The sequence below is a fragment of the Zootoca vivipara genome, chromosome 1 (assembly GCF_963506605.1).
Source record: "Zootoca vivipara chromosome 1, rZooViv1.1, whole genome shotgun sequence".
NCBI lineage: Eukaryota > Metazoa > Chordata > Lepidosauria > Squamata > Lacertidae > Zootoca > Zootoca vivipara.
In genome coordinates this window covers 31,618,417-31,642,664 of record NC_083276.1, presented here as the reverse complement: position 1 = coordinate 31,642,664, position 24,248 = coordinate 31,618,417, and the positions used below count along the sequence as shown (strand labels likewise).

Here is a 24,248-nt window from a genome sequence, read left to right as displayed (position 1 = left end):
TTTGGCAGGGTGGAACTCTGGACACCTTTTCAGTCTCACCATAGGTAACAAGTCTCGCAGATTTCAATGAGTGTGACTTCCAGTCTTTAGGATTGCAGCATTGCTTGCTTCCAGGCTCCCGCCCTTAAAAAATGACAACCACCCTCAGGTGGGTATAGGATAAGGTGGCAGCTCACTTAGAACCTGCTTCAAGCAACCGGATCCTGAAACACACATATGTGGAAGTATACGCCATTGATTTCAAGGTAGAGCTTAATTGAAAGCAAAATAAATAAATCATTAAATAAATGCCGTGTGTGTGGGCGTGCGTGTGTGCATAGCTTAAATGACCAGAGAAACCCCCTTTCCATTAATTGACCAAAAGTGCCTAGTTCCTCATCCCTTTAAAGCTCCAGAAATATATTACACCAGAATAGGGGAATAAAATAGCTTTTGTTTTGTTGCTACTATTAATACTAATTATTATTATTATTTATTCTTATTTTGATTGGAACACTTTCGAACAGCGTGCAAAAAGTTTCCAACTCAAACCTGAACTCAAAGTTTGGTTTGGTGCAATAAAGTTTAAATATATATATATTTTTAAATTGTCCTCTTGCAAACCTTAAGCAGAAAGCACCAGCAAAGGAAGGACGCCCGGACCCCACTTTGTGGTTGTTGTGAATTCTCTGCTCAGAGGTTGATGAGAGATTTGTGTGTGACACTGAGCCCGAAGGCACAACTCTGGGCCAAGCTGCTCCGCTTGTATAAAGTCACAGCGCCTCCTGTTGACCGGCCACAACCTCAAGCGCGCACACCTGTTTTTTTGAGACGCAGCTGCTGGACGGAACGAGGCGACCCGAGGACCCGATGCCCGGCATCCCAAGCGATCGGCAGGTTTGCTGCTCAGACTTCAACGGGACGCAAGCTCCGCAGGGCTCCCGGATGCGAGCAAAACTCGCCTAAGCGCGTCGCCCACTGCGGGAACATCCCTCTCCCGGCTGCATACCAGACGGCACTTGAGCCAAGAGGTGGGGGGAACGCAGGTGTGTTGGACTGAGAATCCGTAATTGTTTCTAGGAGGTGTTATTTTTAAAAAAACCCAACAACACTAAGAGCCGACCTCTGCTGAGCCTAAGCATCTCGGAGGAAAAAACAGATTAGTGGGGCTCATTCGCACATCCCCTCCTGGTGCGCACTTTCAAAGGAATGCGCTCAGGAAGGAGAGAGGTCCGATGGCACCCTCGCTAAGCGCTTTGCTCTCCTCTTGCGGCTTATTGGGGGTGTAGGGCAGTGGTGATGGGGTGCGAGACAGCCCATACACCCCTGATCTTTAACTCCCCGGGGGATAGACTGCTTGGAAAGCACTGAATAACTCCTTCCTTTAAGCACGGCGTTCCTGCTGTCTGAAGGATCCCTAGCAAGGTGCGTGTGGACAAGCGTTTCAGCGCTGCTGAATTTCTCCTGCTCCAGGAGAAAGCGAGGAAATGGATAATCCCGAGGGAGAGAATCCATGCGGCCGGTGGGGAATATCTGACAGCCCATTGCAGCAAAAGGAACATACTGTACAGTACTGTAATAAAAAATAGGCACAAGATGAACGGATTTTTTTTGGGGGGGGGTATAAATCATTGTGGACTAAGGAGCACGACCTCATGAGGTAGTGGTACACTGGACTCCAGATCAGGGTAGCTCGCCCCACCATAAACCTGTTCATCTTTAAGATGCCGCGAGACTCCTTGTTATGTTAAGAAACAGAACAACGATACGCTCATCATATTTAGGAGAGACTCGACCATGGCAATTCTTCGTCTACGTCTGTGTTTTACAGAGTCTGTCTCTCTTCGTTCACACACATTTACCAAGGGTCTCTCCTTTTTTTCCTCTCAAGGGAAATGCAACAGTGGTAGGGCCTCGGCTATAAAATCGATGCGCCAACAGGGTTTCATTCTCCCCCTAAGGCTGCAAACCTAACCCCACTTACTTACCTAGGAATGAGCCCCATCGAACTCTATATTTATGAGCGGTCATGGTTAGGACTTTGCTGTAAATATTGCACAAAACCCAGACTCCTCCTCGCAAGTAATGGGAAAGAATGGCTGTTTGTCTCTCTGGGAACAATAGACTCTTAACCGGATGCACAAGACGCTTATTTGTAGCACTGTAAACAAACTAAACCCTGGAACCCAAATTGGCTCCAATCCTAATCATTAGGAAGAAACCGCTTTAAACGCCTGGTACTTTCTTCCAAGTGAACGTGCTTTGCAATGAGCTGTTCCATTAGCAAAATCAGCAAAGAGTGCTGTTTCATCTTAAAGACCAACATATTTATTACGACCACAGTCCTAGCCCGCTTCGCTTCACCAGATGCACGACTACCATGAAAATGGAAAACAATTGATTGCAAGTTCATATTTACACGTTACGTTTCTGATGAAGTGGAGTGTTCACGGAAACTAATGCCACAATAAATCAGTTGACATTTAAGATGACACGACACCCCCCCCCTTTTTTTTTTGCTGCTGCAGATTAACTTGGCAACTGATCCTTAGACAGTATTTCCCACTGATTTCAGTGGGGCACTTTCCCAGTGCTGTAGCTATTTTAGCACCGGGCCTGCAGTTCTCATCGTTGATACACTCCCCACCCCCACCCCTTTCACTTGCGTGCAGGTCGGCAGAAAGCTCGCTAGCTTGGAAGTTGCCTTCCGCTTCCCCTTGATACCCTGGTGTGTTCTAATTGACATTTGTCAGGTAATGCAGCCCCAGATGCGACTGCTAACCTGGACGAGGAAGACTCTCACCGTTTTTCCTCTAGTGGAGGCGGGTGACCTCAGCTTCCCCTTCTATCCTAAGGGGGAAACTGAGGCTTCTCGCTTTCCTCAGTCAGTGTTTAGATAATTAGATTTCTCCATTAAGATAGCCGAAATCGTAAGATCAGTGTAAAAAAGGATCTCCTCCTTGCAAAAAGGGATGAGCAGAGGAAGTTTTTTTTAAAGGTTAATTAAAAAAATTCCTTCAGTAGCACCTTAAAGACCAACTGAGTTTTTATTTTGGTATGAGCTTTCGTGTGCATGCACACTTCTTCAGATACCAAAGGTTGTTTGTTTAAAACCTGATAATGGAGTTGCGGATGACCGGAATTTCGCATCTAATCCTTCTGAAGCAAAAGGATGAGCTTGCTGGGTAACAACAATGGTCTATTTAGCTCACTGTTGTCCCAGATGTCACAGCTAGTTTCGGAGCAGGGCAGCTTTCTAGCTACAGATCCTAAAAAAATTCCCTCGCCGGCTTTGTGTTTAGTGCAAAACTATCCACGCTCATCATTATCATCAATAATAAATAGATGTTGGTCGTTTCCTTCGAACTCGCCATCCTTCCAAAATTAAACGCCTTCTCTCCGGCTTGGACAAAAGAAAGATGAAACGCAGCCTTGGCTTTTTGTTTAGCCAAGGAATACAGCAAACATTATGCTCTTAATAATTGGGGGGGGGGGGGAGTGAAGCATTCAGCTCGGGGGAAGTGAAGCCCAGTCCCGCCTCTGCTCTCGGCTGCCTGCAGGATCCCCATCAAAGCGGAGATGAAATCCAATTTTCATGTCAGGATCGGTCTTGTGGGCAAAATTGTTAACAGCGCCTTTACTCGGGTACAAGGAGGAGGGAGAGACACCTTTTCTGGATGTGTGTGTGGGGGGCGGGGAGGCACTGGATTTCAACAGCTTCTGCGCGCCTTAACCAAGTGGTTTCTGCACAGAGGGCGCGGGATCTTCCGTTTCCCCGGCTATTCCTAAACCCCGTTGCTCAGAACACACATACATACGCGTGCGCCAATAGAATACAATACAAGCGCCAATTCAAGGAAATAACTAGGATGGTGGAAGCTCCAAAACGCCTGGCTTCAATTCAATATGTACATTTCAGAGCCCCCCTTGCCCTCTTCGACTCGCCCCCTCAAGCCGCCACCTTATTTATCAGTTTCTTAAAATGCAATCCTCTGCATGCTTACTTGGAAATACCTAAGTCCCCCTGTGTGCAATGGGGCTGACTCGAGAGTAATTGCGGTTAGGACTGCAGCCTGACTGCCTGGTATGACCTGCTCCCTCAGCTCCTGCGCTCCCTGTCTTTAGATTCCTTACCTCCTGAGATTTCTTGCCAGTCCCTAGCCTGTCCCACAAAACTCCTGTCCTCTTATACAGTATTTCAAATCCAGCTAAGCCATGAATTTCCCCTCCATTCATAGTTTCTGGTTTGCCAGTGTCGTTAGTTTTGATCCCCGCACTTGGAATGTTGGTGAACATTCCGAGCCATCTCAGCGGCTCAGCCAGTGGGAAGTTTCACAGGCGCAATTCCATATACAGTACTGTACTGTATAGGAAGGACTGATTTTCCCGGTATGTATATGAAGAATTAAGAACTAGAAGGGTTGGAGGCTGGAAGGTTCTGATCCGGGTCAGAGAAGCCAGAAGCTTGCCTTTACTTTGCCTTTCACTCTCCTTTACTTCCAGACGCGTGAAGTGGTTTGCTTTTCTCCAAGCTTGTTTTCTGTGCGAAATTTTCGTGCCTTTTCAGATTTTGGAACCCATTCAAATCAATTTCAAGTAATCAGGGCGAGCCTTCCAAATTTGGAGCGCCGACCTTTTTTCTCCCATTACGCAAGAAACAATCCCCGCTGAGTTCCCAACCGGATGTTTTGGGCATATAGGGGTGAGGACCCAGGTGGCGCTGTGGTTAAACCACTGAGCCTAGGGCTTGCTGATCAGAAGGTCGGTGGTTCGAATCCCTGTGACGGGGTGATGAGCTCTCGTTGCTCGGTCCCAGCTCCTGCCAACCTAGCAGTTCGAAAGCATGTCAAAATGCAAGTAGATAAATAGGAACCGCTATAGCGGGAAGGTAAACGGTGTTTCCATGTGCTGCTCTGGTTTGCCAGAAGCGGCTTTATCATGCTGGCCACATGACCTGGAAGCTATACGCCGGCTCCCTCGACCAATAATGCGAGATGAGCGCGCAACCCCAGAGTCAGTCATGACTGGACCTAATGGTCAGGGGTCCCTTTACCTTTTACCCTGGCATATAGGGGTGAGTCAGGAGAGGCTGACTCTCGGAGGCTAGAGCTTGATGTGCCCTCCCCATGACATTTTCTGTTTCTCTCCAGGATCCTACCGATTTTGGAAACTAGAGAAAACATTAAGGTAGGTACACCTCTAGGGGTTTAGAATCTCTACGCCTAGCTCAACCCTGGGATCATCTGGGCGCAAAGCATTAGATGGGTCATTTTGTGAGACGGGAAGGGAGAGATCACTCCTGCCTCACCTGAGCTGAGCAGCAGTAGCGGAGGAGGTGGGCTGTGCACGCGCAGGTGAGAGTGTTCCTGCCTCCAACCCCAGGATTGGCCACGGGCGAGCTAATGAAAGTTTAGCCCCACAATTTTTTTTTAAAAAAATTACGGCATATGAATTAGCAATAATTAAAATAAAGCAATCTAGCTAGGGAAAAGGCAGAGTCGAAATAAAATGAATTTTGTTTTATTTTTATTTGCATAGCTTCATCCGAAGATCACAGGGTGGTTCACAACATAAAAATACAAAATGAGAACACGAAATACATAATAAAAACATGAACGAACCAATAACCCCACTTATAATGGAAGTTTGTTTACAATATTTATGTTGCCCTTCACTTTTGTGTTTTCAGAGCGGTTCGCAGAGAGATGATCTTATGTCCTGGAGACTGCAGAAAACTATACTAAAAAGTGTGCACATAACTAAATAAACCCGTAGGTTAAATGGTGTCTCTGGACTTCAGTTTATTCACTACGGTGGTTACCACATAAATTATTAGCTAGCCTGATGCAGCCTAAAATATTCCACTGAATTTAGTGGGATGTTCCCAAATGCTTACAACACTTAGAATATCATCACCTATCTACCTGATTTTTCTTCACTTCCTCCAAAGAGTTCAGGGTGGTATATTTACCCCCTTTTAGTTCTAATCCTATACCCACTTTCCTTGGAGTAAGCTCCTTTGACTTCACTGACTGGGACTCAGATTAGACAGGCGTGGGCTCGTGCTGTTATAATAATATAAACGCTAGGTACGGTGGAGAGGCAGCAACTGGGCTGGCCCAAGGTCAGCCAAGAAGATGGCGGGGATGTGAACCTCGGTCTCCCAACCTAAGATCAACACTAGATTAACCTCTACCGCACCCGTGGCTCTTCCTGTAAAGCCCCTGTAGCGCGCAAAGACCATACAGACATACATTTGATCCATATAACTTAGACCATTATTTATTATGCCCATTTCGAAGATTGAGTGGCTTGCTTAAGGAAGCCGTCGTGTCTGAAATGTGTGGTCTGTGAATCATAGCCAGGCCGTCTGATGACGACATCGGGGCAGAGGTGACATTTGAACCCAGGTCTTCGGGATACTGTTAAGCAAACAGCTCCCCAACGAGAGTCTGGACGCGGATCGGAGGAGAGAGGCAGCCGTGGCAGAGGCAGAACCTCCTGAACCCACATGCGAGGAGCCCAACTCTTTCTCTTGATCCCAACCCCATCGCATCACCAGCGCCGAACACCTCCGCTTTTCTCTCTCTCCAGATTTCGGCCAGATTTGTTGATCCTGCTTATCTTGACTTTCCAGGGAGCGCCTTTCCCATTAAGCAGCGTGCAAGCAACCCGAGTATCATTTATTTACCAACCGGTTGGAAACAAAGCACTCGCGCAGACACTCTCCTCACACACCCCGCATGCACGAAATTGTCTCGTCCTCCCGCTTCTGAGGGATAACAGGTTGCGCTCTCAACCAGGGCCTGAAGCCTCTCTGGTTTCCTTGCAAACAACCGAGCAGCAAATCGGACGCATTTCCCCACCAATGTTTGGACATATTCAAAGGAATATGTTTGGACATATTCAAAGGAACCCGTGTGCCGTATGATCCCGCTCCTGGCCAGCCTCGTGCAAATAAAGGCTGCCCCCATGTTGATCAGAGAGACTCGGTCAGATGTGCTCTCCATCCCAGTAGCGGCGAGTGCAATTTCCCTCTTGCCACAAATCAAGGGTCTTGAATGGAGTCTCCAAAACAGGGCACCCACCGCCAAAAGGTCGGCCTGCATTTTATTCAAGCTCGACGTGGTCGCCTGTTATACCTGCCATTAGGCAGCAGGCTCTAATTATTCTTGGAATCAGAGCCGATGTGGTTGTACTGGTTAGAGCAGGGTTTCCCAAACGTGGGTCTCTAGCTGATTTTGGACTACAACTCCCATCATCCCTAGCTAGCAGGACCAGTGGGTCAGGGATGATGGGAATTGCAGTCCAAAACAGCTGGAGACCCAAGTTTGAGAAACACTGGGTTAGAGTTAGACGGTTGGACTCGAACCTGGGAGACCTGGGTTCAAGTCTAGAGACCCCACTCAAGTCTAGAAGCTCATTGGGTTGATCTTGGACCATTCAGCGTCACTTAGCCGAACCTACCTCACAGGGTTGTTGTGAGGGAAAACCATGTATACTGCCACATTGAGGGATAGAAATCTAATAAATGAATAGACGGTTCTGCTGGCATCTTAAAAACTAGGATTTATTCTGACGTAGTCAAGGAGGTGGCTTTCATATGTGGTTGGACTCCAGAGGGGCTCGCATCAGCCAGAGTGAACATGACCAAAGATCAGTGAAGATGGGGGTCCCTGGAGGGCACTTGCCTTAACGACCCCACACTTTTCGTGACGAGAGAGGCTCAGGATAGGCGCCTGCCACAATGGCCGCGCCACCGTAGAGGCGTCTCCTCAAAAGAAAGGACCACTGAGTTAAATGGGGCTTACTCTCCGGTAAATGGAACTAGAATTGCAGTCCAAACATGCCACTTTTCAAGGGTCCACAAGACTCCTTGTCTTTTGATGCAGCAGCTGAGCAGCTGTCCCTCGGAAGTTGATGTGACTTCGGAGAAGTTGGTGGAGAAGGCATCTAAGGCTCTGTAAGGAGAGGAAAATAAGCACGCACAGCTCTCTCCATGAACCATTTTCGATCTGGAACTTCGTTCTTTAGGATGCCTTCACACCTATACACATATCATGTGATTCCTACCCGCGAAATTAGAGCGAAGTTGAACATATAGAGTGATCTGACAAACATGGTTTCCTTATCTGTTCTGATCTTCCTGTTGGAGGTTTTTTTAATCTGCACCTGCTCGTCCACACACGCGAGTCATCGCAGCCCCCAGGTAAGGAGAGTGGGTGCGAACCATTCCTTTCCAGACTGAACCCTACAGCCGCGCGACTCGTAGCCGGAGAAAGGGAGGGAAAACACACACACACCTCGCCGTGCCAAGACGCAGGCACCAAACGCCTAACGTCTGAGGTCCTCAATTTAGGGAAGGATGGTAAGTTCAGTGGTAGAGCTCAGGCTTCGCAAACAGAAGTCCAAATCCCACCCTCCTTTTCAAGTGGCCAGGGCTGGCAAAGTCCTCGACTCTGAAATTCTGCAGAGCCAGTGCCAGTCACTAAACCAAGCTCGATGGACTACAGCTCGGGCTTTGTATAAAGTTCTATCTATGTTGCCAATACCTTTCACTAAGATTCTAGAGAAAGTCTGAAGAGGAGGTTAATAATCGTGTTTGCGCACAGAACTGTCAAAGACTGGAGCAACGTGGTTTTGTTACGATGTAGCAGGCTGTGGCAACATTATCCGCAGCAGATCATTTCGTAAAGTCTAGGAAACCTCCAGCCGATCTGAATGGCTACAATTCTGATCAGGGAGATTCCGAGAAGAGGTTTCCCTGTCCTAGAATGAACGCGGGGGCACTTGTGAGTCGAACCGTTCAGAAGAAGTGTGCATGCACACGAAAGCTCATACCAAAATAAAAACTTAGTTGGTCTTTAAGGTGCTACTGAAGGAATTTCTCTATTTCGTTCAGAAAATGAGCAACTAGGCAGCCCAGATCCAAAGAAAGTTTGCGGGGGGTGAGGCTGCAAACCAACCTCCCTCCCTCCCTCCAACAAACATCCTTACAACAATCCTGCGAGGTAGGATAATTAAGAGATAGTGACTGGCTGGCCTGAGAAGATCCAATGAATGTTGGGGCTGAGCGGGGATTGGGACCCACGCCTTCTGAGCTGGGTACGACATCCTGAGGGTTAAACCACGCTAAGATTCCTTAAGCAACTCCGTGGGATATATGTCCATGTAAACCTGCGCAGGATCGCGTTGCGCGTCGCATTGCAAGGAACGGGGTTTATCGCCCATCTGATAAACTCGTAGCACGAGCCATTGGCCAGTGCTGAATTTATGCCTATACATTCATCCCGGAATTTGTTTTCAGTGCCGTTGATGAGTCCAAAGAGCCAGAGAACGTGCCCTCATCTGCTGAATGTGACTGATGTGTGAAATCTAGCTGCATTAATATCTAGAAGTTTCAACATATGGTCATTACTTGGTAAAAAAATACAAAATAGATTAAGTGGTTCATTGTTTAGGATTGAGATATTAGAAGCTGCAATTCTACTCACATTATACAGAAACGGATTTCAAGGGCATAAATAACAAATACATGTATTTTCCAGGAAAAATTAGGATCTAAACTGATGTGATTAAAAGGTCCCAGATACCTCCTACATACCTGGGAGTGAGTCCCATTGAATTCAATAGGTCTTTTGAGGAGGCAGGAATAGGATTCAGCTGTCAGTCAGTATATTTAGCCCTTTGAGGTATATGGGTTTAGCTAAAAAGCCTAATTTGTGTTTTGACATATTCCAGCAGCCTCCCCCAACAAGGTCCCTTCAGATATTTTGGACAACTCCCATCATTCTTGACCATAGGCTGTGATGGCCAGGGCTGATAGGAGTTGTAGTTGAAAACATTTGGAGGGCTTCAGCTTGGGGAGGGTTGCATGACAGCTTCCAACCATTTGTAAGTCAGCTGTGGATTTCTATAATGATCCAAGGGCATTTTCACACAAGATAAAATTCTATGAAAGTCACATCTGCATACAACAGTAGTTCTGCTCCCACCCCACCCCCACCCCATGGACCACTTGAAAATCTCTAGGGATCTTGGTGGATCAGTTAATAAACTCAGGTTGCTGAGAAGGTCTCCATTAAATATTCACTTTTTATTGGTGAATGTATGTAAGCCTCTGAATTTCACAGAAACCTTTTCAGGTAGAAAGAGGAAATTAATAAGTGTGCACAACAGGATATCAGCCCAATAAATAGTTTATTCTGTTTTACCTATGGTTACGTCATTTCCTGGTAGGGTTGAGCTTTTTTTAAAAAACAGAAACAAAACAACTTGCTCCTCTGCCGTTAAGAGCAGCTTGATCTACAGACACGAACAAGTGATAATGTTTATTTTGTAAATTCTGCAGAATGAACTTCTGCTAAAGCACCAATAGATTCCCTCTGCCTAGCATGTTGGAAATCAGCCCTGAGTGCTCCCTGGAAGGACAGATCGTGAAGCTCAGGCTCCAATACTTTGGTCACCTCATGAGAAGAGAAGAATCCTTGGAAAAGACCCTGATGTTGGGAAAGATTGAGGGCACTAGGAGAAGGGGACGACAGAGGACAAGATGGTTGGACAGTGTTCTCGAAGCTACGAACATGAGTTTGACCAAATTGCGGGAGGCAGTGCAAGACAGGAGTGCCTGGCGTGCTATGGTCCATGGGGTGACGAAGAGTCGGACACGACTAAACGACTAAACAACAACAACAACAGCATGTTGGCAACTCTTATTATCCGACACCAACCTAGCAACAATACTATACAGATAAACATCAAAGCCAAAAGAAGGTGCTGCATTTCTTGGCACAATCAAATTTATGACATTTGTATAGTCAAGTGAATGATATATTTTAGACCTTGTATAACAATAAGGGTACCTACCTATTTGGCTTAGGAGTGCTATGGCTTTGACAAATCAATTTTCTGTTAAGTGGAGCAAAACATTCATTGTAAAATGGTGAAAATAAATTTGATCAAAACATCAAAACTGTTAAGGGGAGAGAGAGAGAGAGAGAGAGAGAGAGAGAGAGAGAGAGAGAGAGAGAGAGAGAGAGAGAGAGAGAATCAACAGCAGCATTTTAGTCTGGGTTGTTGAGGAAATGTCTGTGTTTAAACTGGCAAAGAAATAAAGCAAAAGCTAGATTGGCAAATACAAAGAAAAGCCTCTGTGTTTATTGCAAGATGGCCCTATATAAAATAATTAAAGGCCTGATGGATTTCAAGGGACCATAAATCTCAAGAGGTAATTATGCTATGAAGGGACAATCTTGCAACATATGAATTGATGCAGGAGACTTGTTAGAAAATGCTTTACTTCTTTCTGTTGAAGACACAGAACTACTGCTGATTAAAAAGTGAGCAACTCTTCACATGAATGCTATTTAGCATTGCTACTTTTTTACTCATTGGTGCAGTTAAGTACAGTAATACAATATTTGACTCTGCCCTTAATGGTCTTAAGGGACTGGACACACAACACTTTGGGTTGTAATGCATTTTAAAAAGGTAAAGGGACCCTTGACCATTAGGTCCAACTTTGGGGTTGTGGCGTTCATCTCGCATTATTGGCCGAGGGAGCCAGCGTACAGCTTCCAGGTCATCTGGCCAGCATGACAAAACCGCTTCTGGTGAACCAGAGCAGCACACGGAAATGCCATTTTCCTTCCCATTGTAGTGGTACCTATTTATCTACTTGCACTTTGACATGCTTTCGAACTGCTTTGGCAGGAGCTGGGACCAAGCAACGGGAGCTCACCGCTGACCTTCTGATCGGCAAGCCCTAGGCTCTGTGGTTTAACCCACAGCGCCACCCGCATTTTACTTTACCTCAAAAAGCCAGATGCTGAGTGGGATAACTTCTCTAAATTGGGGTGTCCTACCTTGATGACACCATTGCTCTGATTTGACCTCTACTTTAACGATGAAACTTGCTCCCATGGGAAGCAGCAGTGATGACCAACTTGGATGACTTTAAAAGAGGATTAGACAAATTCATGGAGGATAAAGCTATGCTCTCCCTTCACCGGCTGGAGGCGGTACACTTCTCAATACCAGTTGCTGGAAACTGCAGGAGGGAAGATTGCTCTTGTGGATTTCCTGCAGGCATATTGTTAGCATAGCTGTCAAGTTTTCCCTTTTCTCATGAGGAAGCCTATTCAGCATAAGGGAATTTCCCTTAAAAAAGGGAAAACTTGACAGCTATGCTTGTTGGTCACTGTGAGAACTTTATTTAATTAAATAAAATAATAATAATAATAATAATAATAATAATAATAATATGCACCTATGGAGGCAATACTAGAAATCTTTATAGATAACAGTCCCACCTGCTGGCTAGAGTTATTTACTTACTGAATAAATACATTGGTTAAGCCAAGGTTCTTACTTAAAAAGGTTGTCCCTCTTCTCAATCTTTGGAATACCATGTATCAGTGGTGGTTAGCATAGTCCCCACTCAAACAATTCATGCATGAGTGGAGAAAGACTCTGCCTTCACTAGCATCTTGCTTTATCAGAGCTCTCTTGATGGCTAATAGATGGTTGCAAAAAGGTTGCTTGCACTCATTCCCATTAACTGAGGCTTTCTGGTGCCATGACCACTTAAGTGGTGGTGACACATTAACTTTTGCATGGCTTTTAAAATGGCAAATGCCCTGTTCTTTGGAATGAAGATGCAGAGAGAGGACTCCAAGCACTTTTATGCTTTGTAAGAGTCAGATCCACAAAGCTTTGTGTGACTAGTGTTCTCTGATGCATGAGTTGGAAGGATGCATTTCTATCCACAGACATTGAGTTATAGTTCTTCTTTATGAACCTTGAGAAGACTCAGAAACATTTCCTTTCTACATGTCCTTTTGGTGCTCAGTGGAAATCACAAGATGCTAAGAAGTTCTATACAACTGAGCATCTATCTATCTATCTATCTATCTATCTATCTATCTATCTATCTATCTATCTATCATCTATCATCTATCTATCTACCGGTATCTATCATCTATCTATCTAATTTTAAGCAGGGACTGTTGGGACTCTGGGGGTTATGGTTCATCTGTGTGTGGGATCTCCCCCCTGTCTGCTCCCCTGCCCATGGATGCCCAGGCTTCCAACATGGCTTATTCAGATTTTGAATCAAGTCAAACCGACGTATGGGTTTACGTGATTCAGAAATATGACACACAGACAAACACACAGTGTCCCAAGTCAATCTGATTACAACCTGAGCAAAATTAATGTTAAATAAAGACAGCTGGACAGTGTTCTTGAAGCTACAAACATGAGTTTGACCAAACTGCGGGAGGCAATAGAAGACAGGAGTGCCTGGCATCCTCTGGTCCATGGGGTCATGAAGAGTCGGACACGACTAAATGACTAAACAACAACAAAGACTAGACAATCCACTATGTATTTGATATCATGTGTGGCATCTCATTCAGTCTTCTGTCATTTAGAGTGGGTTCATGTTTTAATTAAAATGCTCAGAAATAAAATGCTAGCATTGTAATGCCTAGTTGACTGATTTTTAAAAAAATTAATAACAAAACTTAAATATGAAATTAGTAGCCTGGATAGTTATTGGATTTAATGCTACTTCTTCAGAAATTATGTAATTCTGGGTTTTTCCTCTGTCCCCTCTTATCTTCCTGGGCTTCTGACCAACTTTTTGTGGAACTCAAAGTAGGAAGGAAGCTGCACACTGGGGCTACAATCCTATTCCCACAGAGGATAAAAGGGAAATTCTTATTAATTTCAATGGGATTAGGATTGGGCCTTTCTTGCTGTGCAAATGAATAACTTTGAAGAGGGCTCAGATTCCTTGCATCTACTGTGCTATAGTGTAGGAAAATAAACAGTGCCAATTTATCTGAAACTGTTCCTCACCAGTGTGCCAGAATCCTGACCCACAGAGAACCTATTGTGGCACAGGCTAAGGGGCTACCCTTCTGCCTATTGTGGGCTTTTCCTTTGCTTCCTTCCGGATGCAAATCCCAACATTCCATTCAGGTCCTCCTTCCTGATGCTAATAGCTCTTTATATTCATTGCCATGTCCTGCCCCTCCTGCTGTGGCTCCTGTGGAGAGGTGTCATGGCTGCCTAAAATGGCATACTGATGGTTCTATTTACTGTTTAAAACTACAAAGCGTCTTCTGGCATCTTAAAGACAAATGTATTACGTCATAGGCTTTTGTGGACCATAGGCCACTTCTTCAGATGCACAGTTTTAAAAAATGTACTATCAGTTGCTTTTTACAATCCTGTCTGTGTGTATGGCTCGTGCCCCCACTTTCTTCATAATTTATATCAGTATTTCCTCCACTCATCGCAGTATGGCTCGAAAGAAAAGAAGCTCAGCAATGAGGCTTTTCAGCATTAACTGAGGTAGTGAACAACTGAACTGTAGAGGGCAGTACTGGATGGCAGAATGAGAAAGTTTACTCTTACAGTAATTTAAAACAAGGTAGATATCTGGATTCAGCAAGCAATTCTACGCCCACTTACCTAGGAATTAGTGTAATTGAATTCAGTGGGCCTTACTTCTGAATAGACATGTATAGGATTGCATTATTGTATCGCCAAAGAGCTCAAGGTGGCATACCTGATTCTCTTCTCCCCTCCCTGCTTTTACATTCACAACAACCCACTGATAACAAAGAAAATAACATTCAACAATCCATTAGAATATGATTGTACACCAGAAAACTAACTCTCATAATATCAGTAAATAACTCTCAACAATGACAACACAATAAATCATTGCTAAACTATAATAAATAAAAATAACAGCAAGTTACAATACAGTAACTTCAGAGGAGAAAACTAATGACAGCAAGTCATAATACTAATAAAGTGGAACTAATAAAGTGAAACTAATAAAGTGAAACTAATAAAGTGGAATGATGTTTGAATGGCCCAGTATAAATCCACCACAAATGCACTATTATTGGGGCGTGACATATTGCAGAACACGCTGGTGAAAAGTTGAGTCTGAAGGGGCCCCTGATAAATCACTCAGTGAAGTTTAAGGCCAAGAGAAACTTTGATCTGATGAAGTTTATTCTATTTTCACATTTCCTTCTTAATTTCTTGTTAATATTTGAGCCTTCGCACAATGTAAAAGCCACTTATGGAACTAATATAGCACAAGTTTAGTTCTCACTTCCATATTTGCAAATGGATTTTTCCTTTGGAAACAACCTGGAAATGAACACTAAACTTCCACTGTGGTTCCAGAAGTGGCTTTTACGTGAAAACTCAGATATAATGCAGAACTTAAGAGTAGGGGGAACGTCATGAAAACAAACTTAACTGCCATGTGAAGGAGAAACCTGGATTTCCTTGTCCTAGTGTGTCACTGTACCGCCACACAGACCCTTTAAACAGAAGTTACCACACCCCAAATAGTAATTGTGTAGAGGCTGGAGGACTATGTACTTGACCATGTTTAACTCCACTGGTTCCCCCCGCCCTTGTTTGCTTGCAAGGTGCTTTGGGATTGCCTTGGTAAAGGTAAAGGTACCCCAGACCGTTAGGTCCAGTCACGAACAGCTCTATAGGCTGAGGGAGCCGACGTTTGTCCGCAGACAGCTTCCGGGTCATGTGGCCAGCATGACAAAACCAGACCAGCACACAGAAACGCCGTTTACCTTCCTGTCAGAGCGGTACCTATTTATCTACCTGCACTTTGACGTGCTTTTGAACTGCTAGGTTGGCAGGAGCAGGGACCGAGCAATGGGAGCTCACCCCGTTGCGAGGATTCGAACCGCCGACCTTCTGATCGGCGAGCCCTAGGCTCTGTGGTTTAGAACACAGAGCCACCTGTGCAACAAATGTATTATAAATAATTTAATAAAAATACGGAATGGATGAATACATCGATTCATTTCGGTCACTGCCCAGAGTGCAAACATATGCAACAACAGAGAGCCTACAGATACAAATAGATTAAAATTAATCTCTAAGAGCTGGTGCATGATAAAAATAATTCATACACAAAACAGCTCTCTCTCTATGGTAAAACCTTGTAAGAAAATACTGAGCCAGAACAGTGGTCTAAGCAGCCCACGGCTGTCTCTTCAGAGGGGCAGGGGATTCCCCTAGCTCCCGGCCTTTTAATTGGACCCTACCGAGGATAAAACATAAGAAAGGCCGATGGTCCACGTGGCCTAGCATCCCACAAGCAGGACCTGAATCTCTCTACAGAGAGCCAAGCGCTGCCGAGGGGGATCGTTTCCAGCGCGACCCTCCCTTGCCCCAGGGGGCGCTCTCTCCAACGACGCACCCCCCCCACTTCCTCTCCCACTCCCTGTAAGCCGCGGCCGGCCAGGCCTGTCTCTCTTGCGTTGACTTCGCGTCCCAGCCCGCTGCTAAGCGACCGCGCGCGCTTCTTCAAAGCTGCTGCTGTAGTCGTTGGCGGCCGCTGAGGAGGGAGAGGCTGGGAAAGGACGAGATGGGGAGAGGTTAAACCGAGCCGTGAGGGAACCGATTTCGGGTCGGGGGCGTCGTTTCTGCCTTGGGAGGGGCGGACGCGGACCGGGGGGGGGCCCACAGCGGTGATAGGACCGGGTTGAGTCGGCGCGGGAGGAATCGCGGCACAGATTTTGCCGTTCACCCGGAGCGAGGTTTGCTTGAAATGTTTTGCGGGGGAAAGTTAATGTCAGGCGAGGATTTGGCGCGAAGTAGCCGCGTGGCAGAAATCCAACAGGTGCAGGTTTCTATCCCCTAAGACAGGCATAGGCAAACTCGGACCTCCAGATGTTTTGAAACTACAACTCCCATAATCCCTAGCTAAAAGGACCAGTGGTCAGGGTTGATGGGAGTTGTAGTCCTAAAAACATCTGGAGGGCCGAGTTTGCTTATAGCTGCCCTAAAAGGAAAGCAGTTTGCCCTGTTGAATTTTTCGGCCCCAACTCCATTGTTTAAGGGTAGTCGGAGTCCATCAGCGACTTGAGGACCACGGATTCCCAGCCCCAGCCTGAAAGGCACAGGAGTGGACCGACCCTGCCAGTGGGTGGGTGTGGGAATGGATGTGGGAACTATATGGCCAGTGCCAGATTTACGTATAAGCTAAACAAGCTATAGCTTAGGGCCCCACTCTCTTGCCCCCCCCCCAAATTTAAAGGAAAAAACCCCACTGTATTAATTGTATTTCAGTTCAACAATTACTTTGATAAAATACATATTTTGTTATGTGCAAATGGCTTTAGATACCTATTAGGTATCTATTAGGTACCTATAGTCAACACAACACAAAAAACAGCAGCAGTTTGTTGTTGACAAAGGACAACTGGACATATAAACTATAAACTATGTGACTGCTGTGTATGATGACTTGGTTATATATAATAAGCTAGACCTGTTGCGAAAGTAAAAAAGGCGTCCCCAATTAATTATGCAGCAGATTTATTATTATTATTATTATTATTATTATTAAAATAGCAAGTATTTGTTAAAATGGCATACTGCAAGCTCGGTCTTAAAAGAGGCATTTCTTTCTCTTTTGCTCAGGAGGTAAGGCCTCTCCTAAGACAGCACCTGCTATAACTTTCACACACATCATGTAAAAAAGGCAGTACTTGTGCTATTTCAGAATCATTGCCTTTTACTTATATGTAGAGTTGTGCAAATTAACTAACATTTATTTGATCAACTTGCTTTCTCTAATAGGCAGTACCCTTATTGGAAACTAGTCAAATTAATGTTGAAATATCATTCTGGATTTATTTATTTTTATAGAGGAGCATGTTGTAATTAATTAATTAATTAATTAATTGCATTTGCATCCCACCTTTTCTCCACGGAGCTCAAGTGGCATGAATGGTTCTCTCCCTTCTCATTTAATCTCCACAGCAACCCTGTGTGGTAGGTTAGGCAGAGAGACTATGACTGGCCCAAGATCACCCAGTGAGCTTCATGGCCGAGGCTGAACATTTTATAAATCTGTCAATCAGTGATATAGTTTGCTTGTTGTTTGTGTGTTACCTGTGGTGCTGGGGAAGGAGAAAAATTAAATGGGACATTTGAGGTCACCTGTTCCTCTCTCTGACTAACCATGGTAAAGGTTTGTGGCTTTTCTGTTTTCTCCTTTTTCAGACTTCCTAGCAGTGTTTCAAAAAATATTTAGAGCTTCATATAAATTAGCATATCTGGGATCACTTATCAGCTTGCCCATATGAAGCTCCCAGATATGCTAATTTACAAAGTCAATAATATTTAGAGGTCTCTTAATTTTTATAGCTATGAATTTTAATCACATATAAGTAAAATTCTATGCTTATTTCTTGAAAGGTGCAAAGAAATGGCTAGAAAACATGAGCATTTTGGCTTAAGCTATTCGGAAGAATTGCGTATCCTTAAGGAACGTGAAAATATATGCAAAGAATCTCGACAGAAATTTGCAAAGTTTAAACAAGCAATTGCTGCTGTTCGTGGAGAACTGGGAAAACCCAATTTGGAGGTTGAACCACCTGAAAGAGCCTTGTCTCATAGGAGCTCAAGGAGCCCATCCCCGCATCCTGAAAGTACAAATTCTCCTCTTGAATCAGATTCTTCTAAACCTCTGAAAGCAGTTAAGATCTCCACTAGTATTACGGATGTAGAAGATCAAACACAAGATGTCACAGCTTCAGAAAAGTCATCTAAAAAAGAGGGCAATGTTGACAAGAAACAGTCCCCTAGTTTTAAGAAAACAACCTCAGAATTCAAAAGTGATAAGGTAGAAAGTGAACATGAACAAGTTGCAGTAGCAATAGCTTCTTTCGTAGGTACAAGCAAACAACTCACAATGCTAAAGAAACCAGAGCCCCCACCGAAACCCAAATATCAAAAGAGACATGCAAAATCACCATCTAAATCTATACAGAAAGACAGTTTGGGTATGGAACAACTAAAGCAAAAAATAACATCGGAAGAAGCAGTTTCTATAGTTGGAGGAACCAGCACTTCAAATGTAGATACTGATGACGCACATTCTGTCGTTTCTGGTTCAAGTGGAAAATCTGGTATGTTGAAAGAAATTTCAAAACCATGCTTATTAAGTTCAATATTTGATGTTGAAATATCAGTTAGTAAAAGAAGCAGTGGCTCAACTAGTATGAAGTCTCCTGCAGAGGCTTTGGTAGAAATTTCGCCAGGGAGTACATCAAGCATTTCAAAAGCGAGGCACATCCCGCGAAGTAGGTCACATCTACAGCGTTCCCTGCAAAAGATGCCTTCTGGAATAGCTGTAAGGTCTATTGATGAAATTATTGCATCCCTGAAGTCTACTATACCAACTCCCTCAGACTTGAGGATCAAAGAGCTTGTGGAGAGTATTCTTGGTGAGGACTACAACATAAACAAAGAAGTAGGTGGACTTAGAATGCGTGAAATATGTTTGGTTTTCTTTTTTAAATTTGCATATTTTTCTCCAAAACCTACAATGTGCTGTAACACAGAAAAAAGTAGTATAGTATAAAACTAATAGATTGAGCAAATATAAATGCATCCCTGTTTGATAGGTTTCTGTAGTTTAATTTATATATTAGTAGAAGTATGCTGGAAGTACACAAAAGCCATTGTTGCAGCCTGCTGCAAAGTACCGTATTTATGTATGTATGTATGCATGCCTGTGTGTGTGTATACAGGCTTCATCTTGGTGGCTCAAAGTGAATTAAAATGGGTTAAAATAAAACAAAACACTTATGCTGTTTCTGGTTAGGGTCCTAGGGAAGAGTTCCATACATGTGAAACATACTGAGGGTGCTTGTCTACATGACTTTCATGTTTGAATATGATGTGCAGCTTTCCAAAGTGATACTGGATACAGAGACTGATATAGTGCCTAACCTACAGTATACAGAGCTCAAGCTCATAGGTATGGTACAGCTTGAATTGTGCCAGAAATGTATAGGATCATAGTAGAGTGGTTATTGATAGAAGGTGCTTTAAAAAAATCATATGGGAGATTCCACACTTACGTGAGCATCAACTTCAGCAAAATGTTTTACTGTTGTTTGACATTGGTGTATTTTCTAATATATTTATATATATTTTCGTACAATGAAGATATTAGCTATTAATGAAGAACTTCAGGCGAGGGAACAAGGGACTCCAGCTGTAGAAGTTTCACCTTTGGAAATGGAACAGGTAAAATTGATAAGGTTCAAGGCATTATCAGAGAATGATGTTAATTTTTTATTATTATTTTAGAGGGCTGCTCTAATAAATGTTTTAGTCCTTTATCATATATGCTGTAATCAAAGTAGCTGCAGATTGAAACGAAGGAATAATAATAATAATAATAATAATAATAATAATAATAATAATAAATTTATTTATACCCCGCCTATCTGGCTGGTTTCCCCAGCCACTCTGGGCGAATATTGGTTGAACTGAACCCCCACTTGCCCTGTCACTTGTACATAGTAGCATAGGGCCACTGATCCCCCCACCCCCAGTACACAGCACATTGACTCTCTAAGAAACTACTATGGATGATTTGGGGACCTGGAGCACCATGTGACATGACAAAGCCTGCAGCTTGTGGGAATGGGTAACATAGCTCCCCGGTAGGTGAGCAGACCTTTAGATCCAGGCCATAAATATGAAAATAATCTAAATTGTATCACATAGTAGTACAAATTATGTAAACAAATGCCTTCCTCATGGCTAAAATATGATGCTAAGAATCATGCTTTTTAGTCTTAATCTTTCCAGGCCACAGCACAATAGGCCAGTGGCCACAGAGGCAGGGAAATGACAGTGTGATACAATAAGTAAGACAAGACACCACCTTGAATTGAAAAATTGGCCGCAGCTTGATTATAGATTTAAGATGGATTTTGGCATGGGCATTGGGTTTGTATCCTGGATCAGCAACCTGTTGGGATATTTCATTCCACCTTAAGAGCAGACGTGGGACTGTTGCCATGTCTGCGTAACACACCAGCATTGCATGCTTAAACTTCCGTTTTGTGTATAACTTTCTATTTTTGCTTTGGACACGAAGGAGATCAGACATGTTTCCTTTTGTCCTGACTTGCGCTTAATAAACTGCTTGTAAATATGCTACCACAGTCTCTCTCTCTGGCTACTTTTGCTGCGTAGTGGAATCTGCTGTAACAGAGCGTGGCCAGGCTTCTGAAGTCTGGGTCATTGATTGCTGCACCAAGGACGGAGATCGCCTGGCACGTCGGCCGGCAGGGCTGGCCAGCTGGGGGCCGGCCAGTTGCCCCTGTTTCTTTGGTCGCATGCCAACACAACCTGCTTGCTGACTGATATCTCCATCAGGGTAGAGCCTGGCAAAAGGATAATCCCCATTGATACAGATCTAATGGTGGAATTCCATATGATGCCATTCAGGGATGTTCTATAACTTGTTGGCCCCCATCAAATGCTTATATTATGGATACAATGTGACATCAAAGATTATGCTTTTTAATCTTAATATTCTTCTTTCTTTCTCAAGCCTCCACCTGCTAAAAAAGAACATCTGGCAACAGAGTTGGCACCTGAACCGACACCAGAAGATGCTGAACAAGCAAAACTGGTATAGCTTAAGCTTCTGTTATGGAAAAATATTTGTTTCTTAACCTGATATTCTACGCTGTTCTCCCTCATGGCAGCGGAACATAGAATTGATTATTAAGCTTACAGAGAATGAGAATGCATGCCATTGCTTTGGTACTGGGACAATGCCTTTATATGGAGAAGGAGCACTGCGCTAGCTAAGGTTGTGCTCCAGATTTGAATGGATTACGAAATAAACTTGCACATGCAAAAAGTGGTGGTAGGTACAGTTAGGAGACAAGAGGGGTTATGTTGCACTGCTGTTTACTGCTAGCCAGTTTAGGGTGGTTCTTTAACATTTGCACAAACACCCCAGCCCCACTACAAGGATTAAAAGTGGCCACAGTTAAATTTCACTGTGAGGGTGAAATAAACTAGTGTAACAGAACTTGCTTTAGCCTCTTTACAATATACCTTGTATTTCAACTATTTTATATCTGTTGAAAGCAAATGATGAAATGAGAGCTGAAAACAAACTTGGTTTTATATATATATAATGTTATGTATTTTATGTTATTTCTACAGTTAAATATCCTAATTCAAAATAGAATCTGCTTCCTTTCCTCTTTTGTTTTGAAAAATCTCATGAATATTCATTGAATTGTTTTTGTTAGTGATGACTTACTTATAGTTAAATTTTTTTACAAATACATTGTAATCGTTAGCTGCCTATCTTGTCTGATGGAACTGCCCTCCCATCACAGCTGCAGTTTGGTTGGACAGGGCTAGGGTAGAGAACGATGGTGGTGAGGTTGGGGGTATGCAAGGATTCTGGCAGAGTTAATCTGGTGCTTCTGCTGGTGTGCCTGGGCAGCCTCAACATGACTGCCTCCATGCCTCCGCCTCACGGTCTCTACCAGGTAGTCTGCAACAATGCCAGCATTGGGAGGATGACTCAACCACACAGGCTGCTACTGGTTGTAATGAAGCATAACAATGTCTACTTGTGTTATGGCTACTTTTGAAAATTGACATCCCTGGATCTTCACCAAGGAAAGAGCTCCCTTCTTTTGAGAATCCGTTCAAGCCCCTTGATTTGGGGCAATAAGGAAGTTGCAACAACAGCTACTGGGTTGGCAGGCATATTATAAGCATTGGGTCTCTGATTAATATACAGTAGCCTTTCCCCAACCTGGTGCCCTCCAGATCTTGTGGACCTCAAGTCTTAGCAGCCCCATCCAGACTGACAGTGTTTGGGGATAATGGGGTTGTAGTCCAACAAACCTGTGATGGGCTACAGGTTTAGTATTCCTGGTGAAGATGATACAGCTTGTTCATAAAACATCACTGCTTTCACCCATGATGAATGATAATTTATTGTATATTTGCCCTTTATTTTCTTTAGGATATACCAGGATTATCACGAAAACTGAGCTTTCCCCGAGCTCACTTTCATATGGAAGCCGCAAAAGTGAGAGAAGATATTGCTGAAGATAAGGTAAAACTTAAATTCTAAACTTTCCTGTTTCTGACTAGCCCTTTTTTTGCTGATACTACCTGTATTATTCTCTTTAAAAGCTGCTGTTTTATGCATTTTCCCCCTTATTCTTGTATCCCATGTGCCATCTGCTTTCTCAGCGTGAGCCTAGTCTTTGAGCAGGGTGCCTCCAATATGCCAATGATACATAGCTCTGTTTATCTTGACATCAGACTTAGGCGAAGCTGTGTAGACTCTAGACTATTGGAGGGGTGGATAAAGCTCTATAAAGTGAGAAAGAATCCCAGCAAGTCGGATGCCCTGTGATTGGGTAGTTCTCCAGGTGCTCTCGGATTAAACTGGTGTAGAGCTGTATCTCAGTGAAAAACCATTTGACTTGCATGCAGAAGGTTCCTGGTTTAGTCCATGCATCTCCAGGCAGGGCTGGGACAGATTCCTGGCTGAGCAATTGACATAGATTAGGGATTCTGCTGGTTTACTGCCCGCCTTGCTGCCCAGCAGTCTCCCTGCCTGAGCTGACAGTCTTGGAGGTGGTGTTGAGGACTCCCAGGCTGCTAGTTTTAGGGACCTTCAACATCCATGCTGAGGCGACTGGCTTTGGGGTGGCTCAGGACTTTATGACTGACTGAATGTCTGACCTGCTTTATATCATGGTTGTTAATCAGCTACCTATGTTTGGTGCACCTTTTAGAAAAGACAAGAACGTTGGTCTTTTGGTAATTTATTCTGAGCAGGTCTCCCATACAGTAGACAAGGAAAAAGGATAGAATGACTAAAAAAGATAGAATGACTGTTTCTTCTGTGTAAAGTAAAGCTGGGATTGGTTGATTTGCTAATTTAGGTGGTTGGGAATAGGGTTTGGTAAACTTTGGACCATGGAAGGAGAGATCAAAACAAAAGCTTCTTTTAAAAATATTTGTATTATTTTAGATTTAAATTTTCAAAAAATTATTTATATAATTATTTTCCTGAACATCAGGAAGACTAGTCTTACAGTAAGAGCTGTTTGACAGTGGAACAGACTCACATAAAAGCTGGTGAACTCTCCTTGGAGATTTTTAAACAGAGGTTAGATGATCATCATCTTGTATGATCTAGCTGAGATTTCTGCATTGCAGGAAGTTGGACTAGATGACCCTTGGTGACCCTTCAAACTCTACCATTTTCTCTATTGTTATAAAAATATCTTCATTATTCCTTGAATTGTTTTAGTAGTTTGCTTTGACTTAAATTGCCCCCAAAGAATGCTGTTATGAAGCATAATCATTACTGCCTTTATTATTGCAGTCTTTGAGAATATCTG

The 24,248-nt window shown here is 43.7% G+C and overlaps 3 protein-coding genes across 3 annotated transcripts in view; 2 read left to right on the top strand and 1 right to left on the bottom strand.

Annotated features, from left to right (window-relative positions):
* The window catches only part of SEC23A (SEC23 homolog A, COPII coat complex component), a 563,646-nt gene that overhangs the window by 124,951 nt on the left and 414,447 nt on the right, over positions 1-24,248 (bottom strand). The window lies entirely within an intron of this gene.
* On the top strand, positions 16,347-19,428 carry LOC132591907 (uncharacterized). The gene is made up of 2 exons (XM_060272844.1): positions 16,347-16,580; positions 18,247-19,428. Exon 2 carries the CDS (start codon positions 18,257-18,259, stop codon positions 19,412-19,414), a length of 1,158 nt encoding a protein of 385 aa, XP_060128827.1. The 5' UTR covers positions 16,347-16,580; positions 18,247-18,256; the 3' UTR covers positions 19,415-19,428.
* The window catches only part of TTC6 (tetratricopeptide repeat domain 6), a 64,963-nt gene continuing 60,659 nt past the window's right edge, over positions 19,945-24,248 (top strand). The window contains exons 1-3 of the mRNA XM_035109006.2: positions 19,945-20,085; positions 21,407-21,487; positions 22,853-22,945. Coding sequence (XP_034964897.2) covers positions 19,999-20,085; positions 21,407-21,487; positions 22,853-22,945 — 261 coding nt within the window. The 5' untranslated portion in view covers positions 19,945-19,998. The remainder of the gene's footprint in view (positions 20,086-21,406; positions 21,488-22,852; positions 22,946-24,248) is intronic.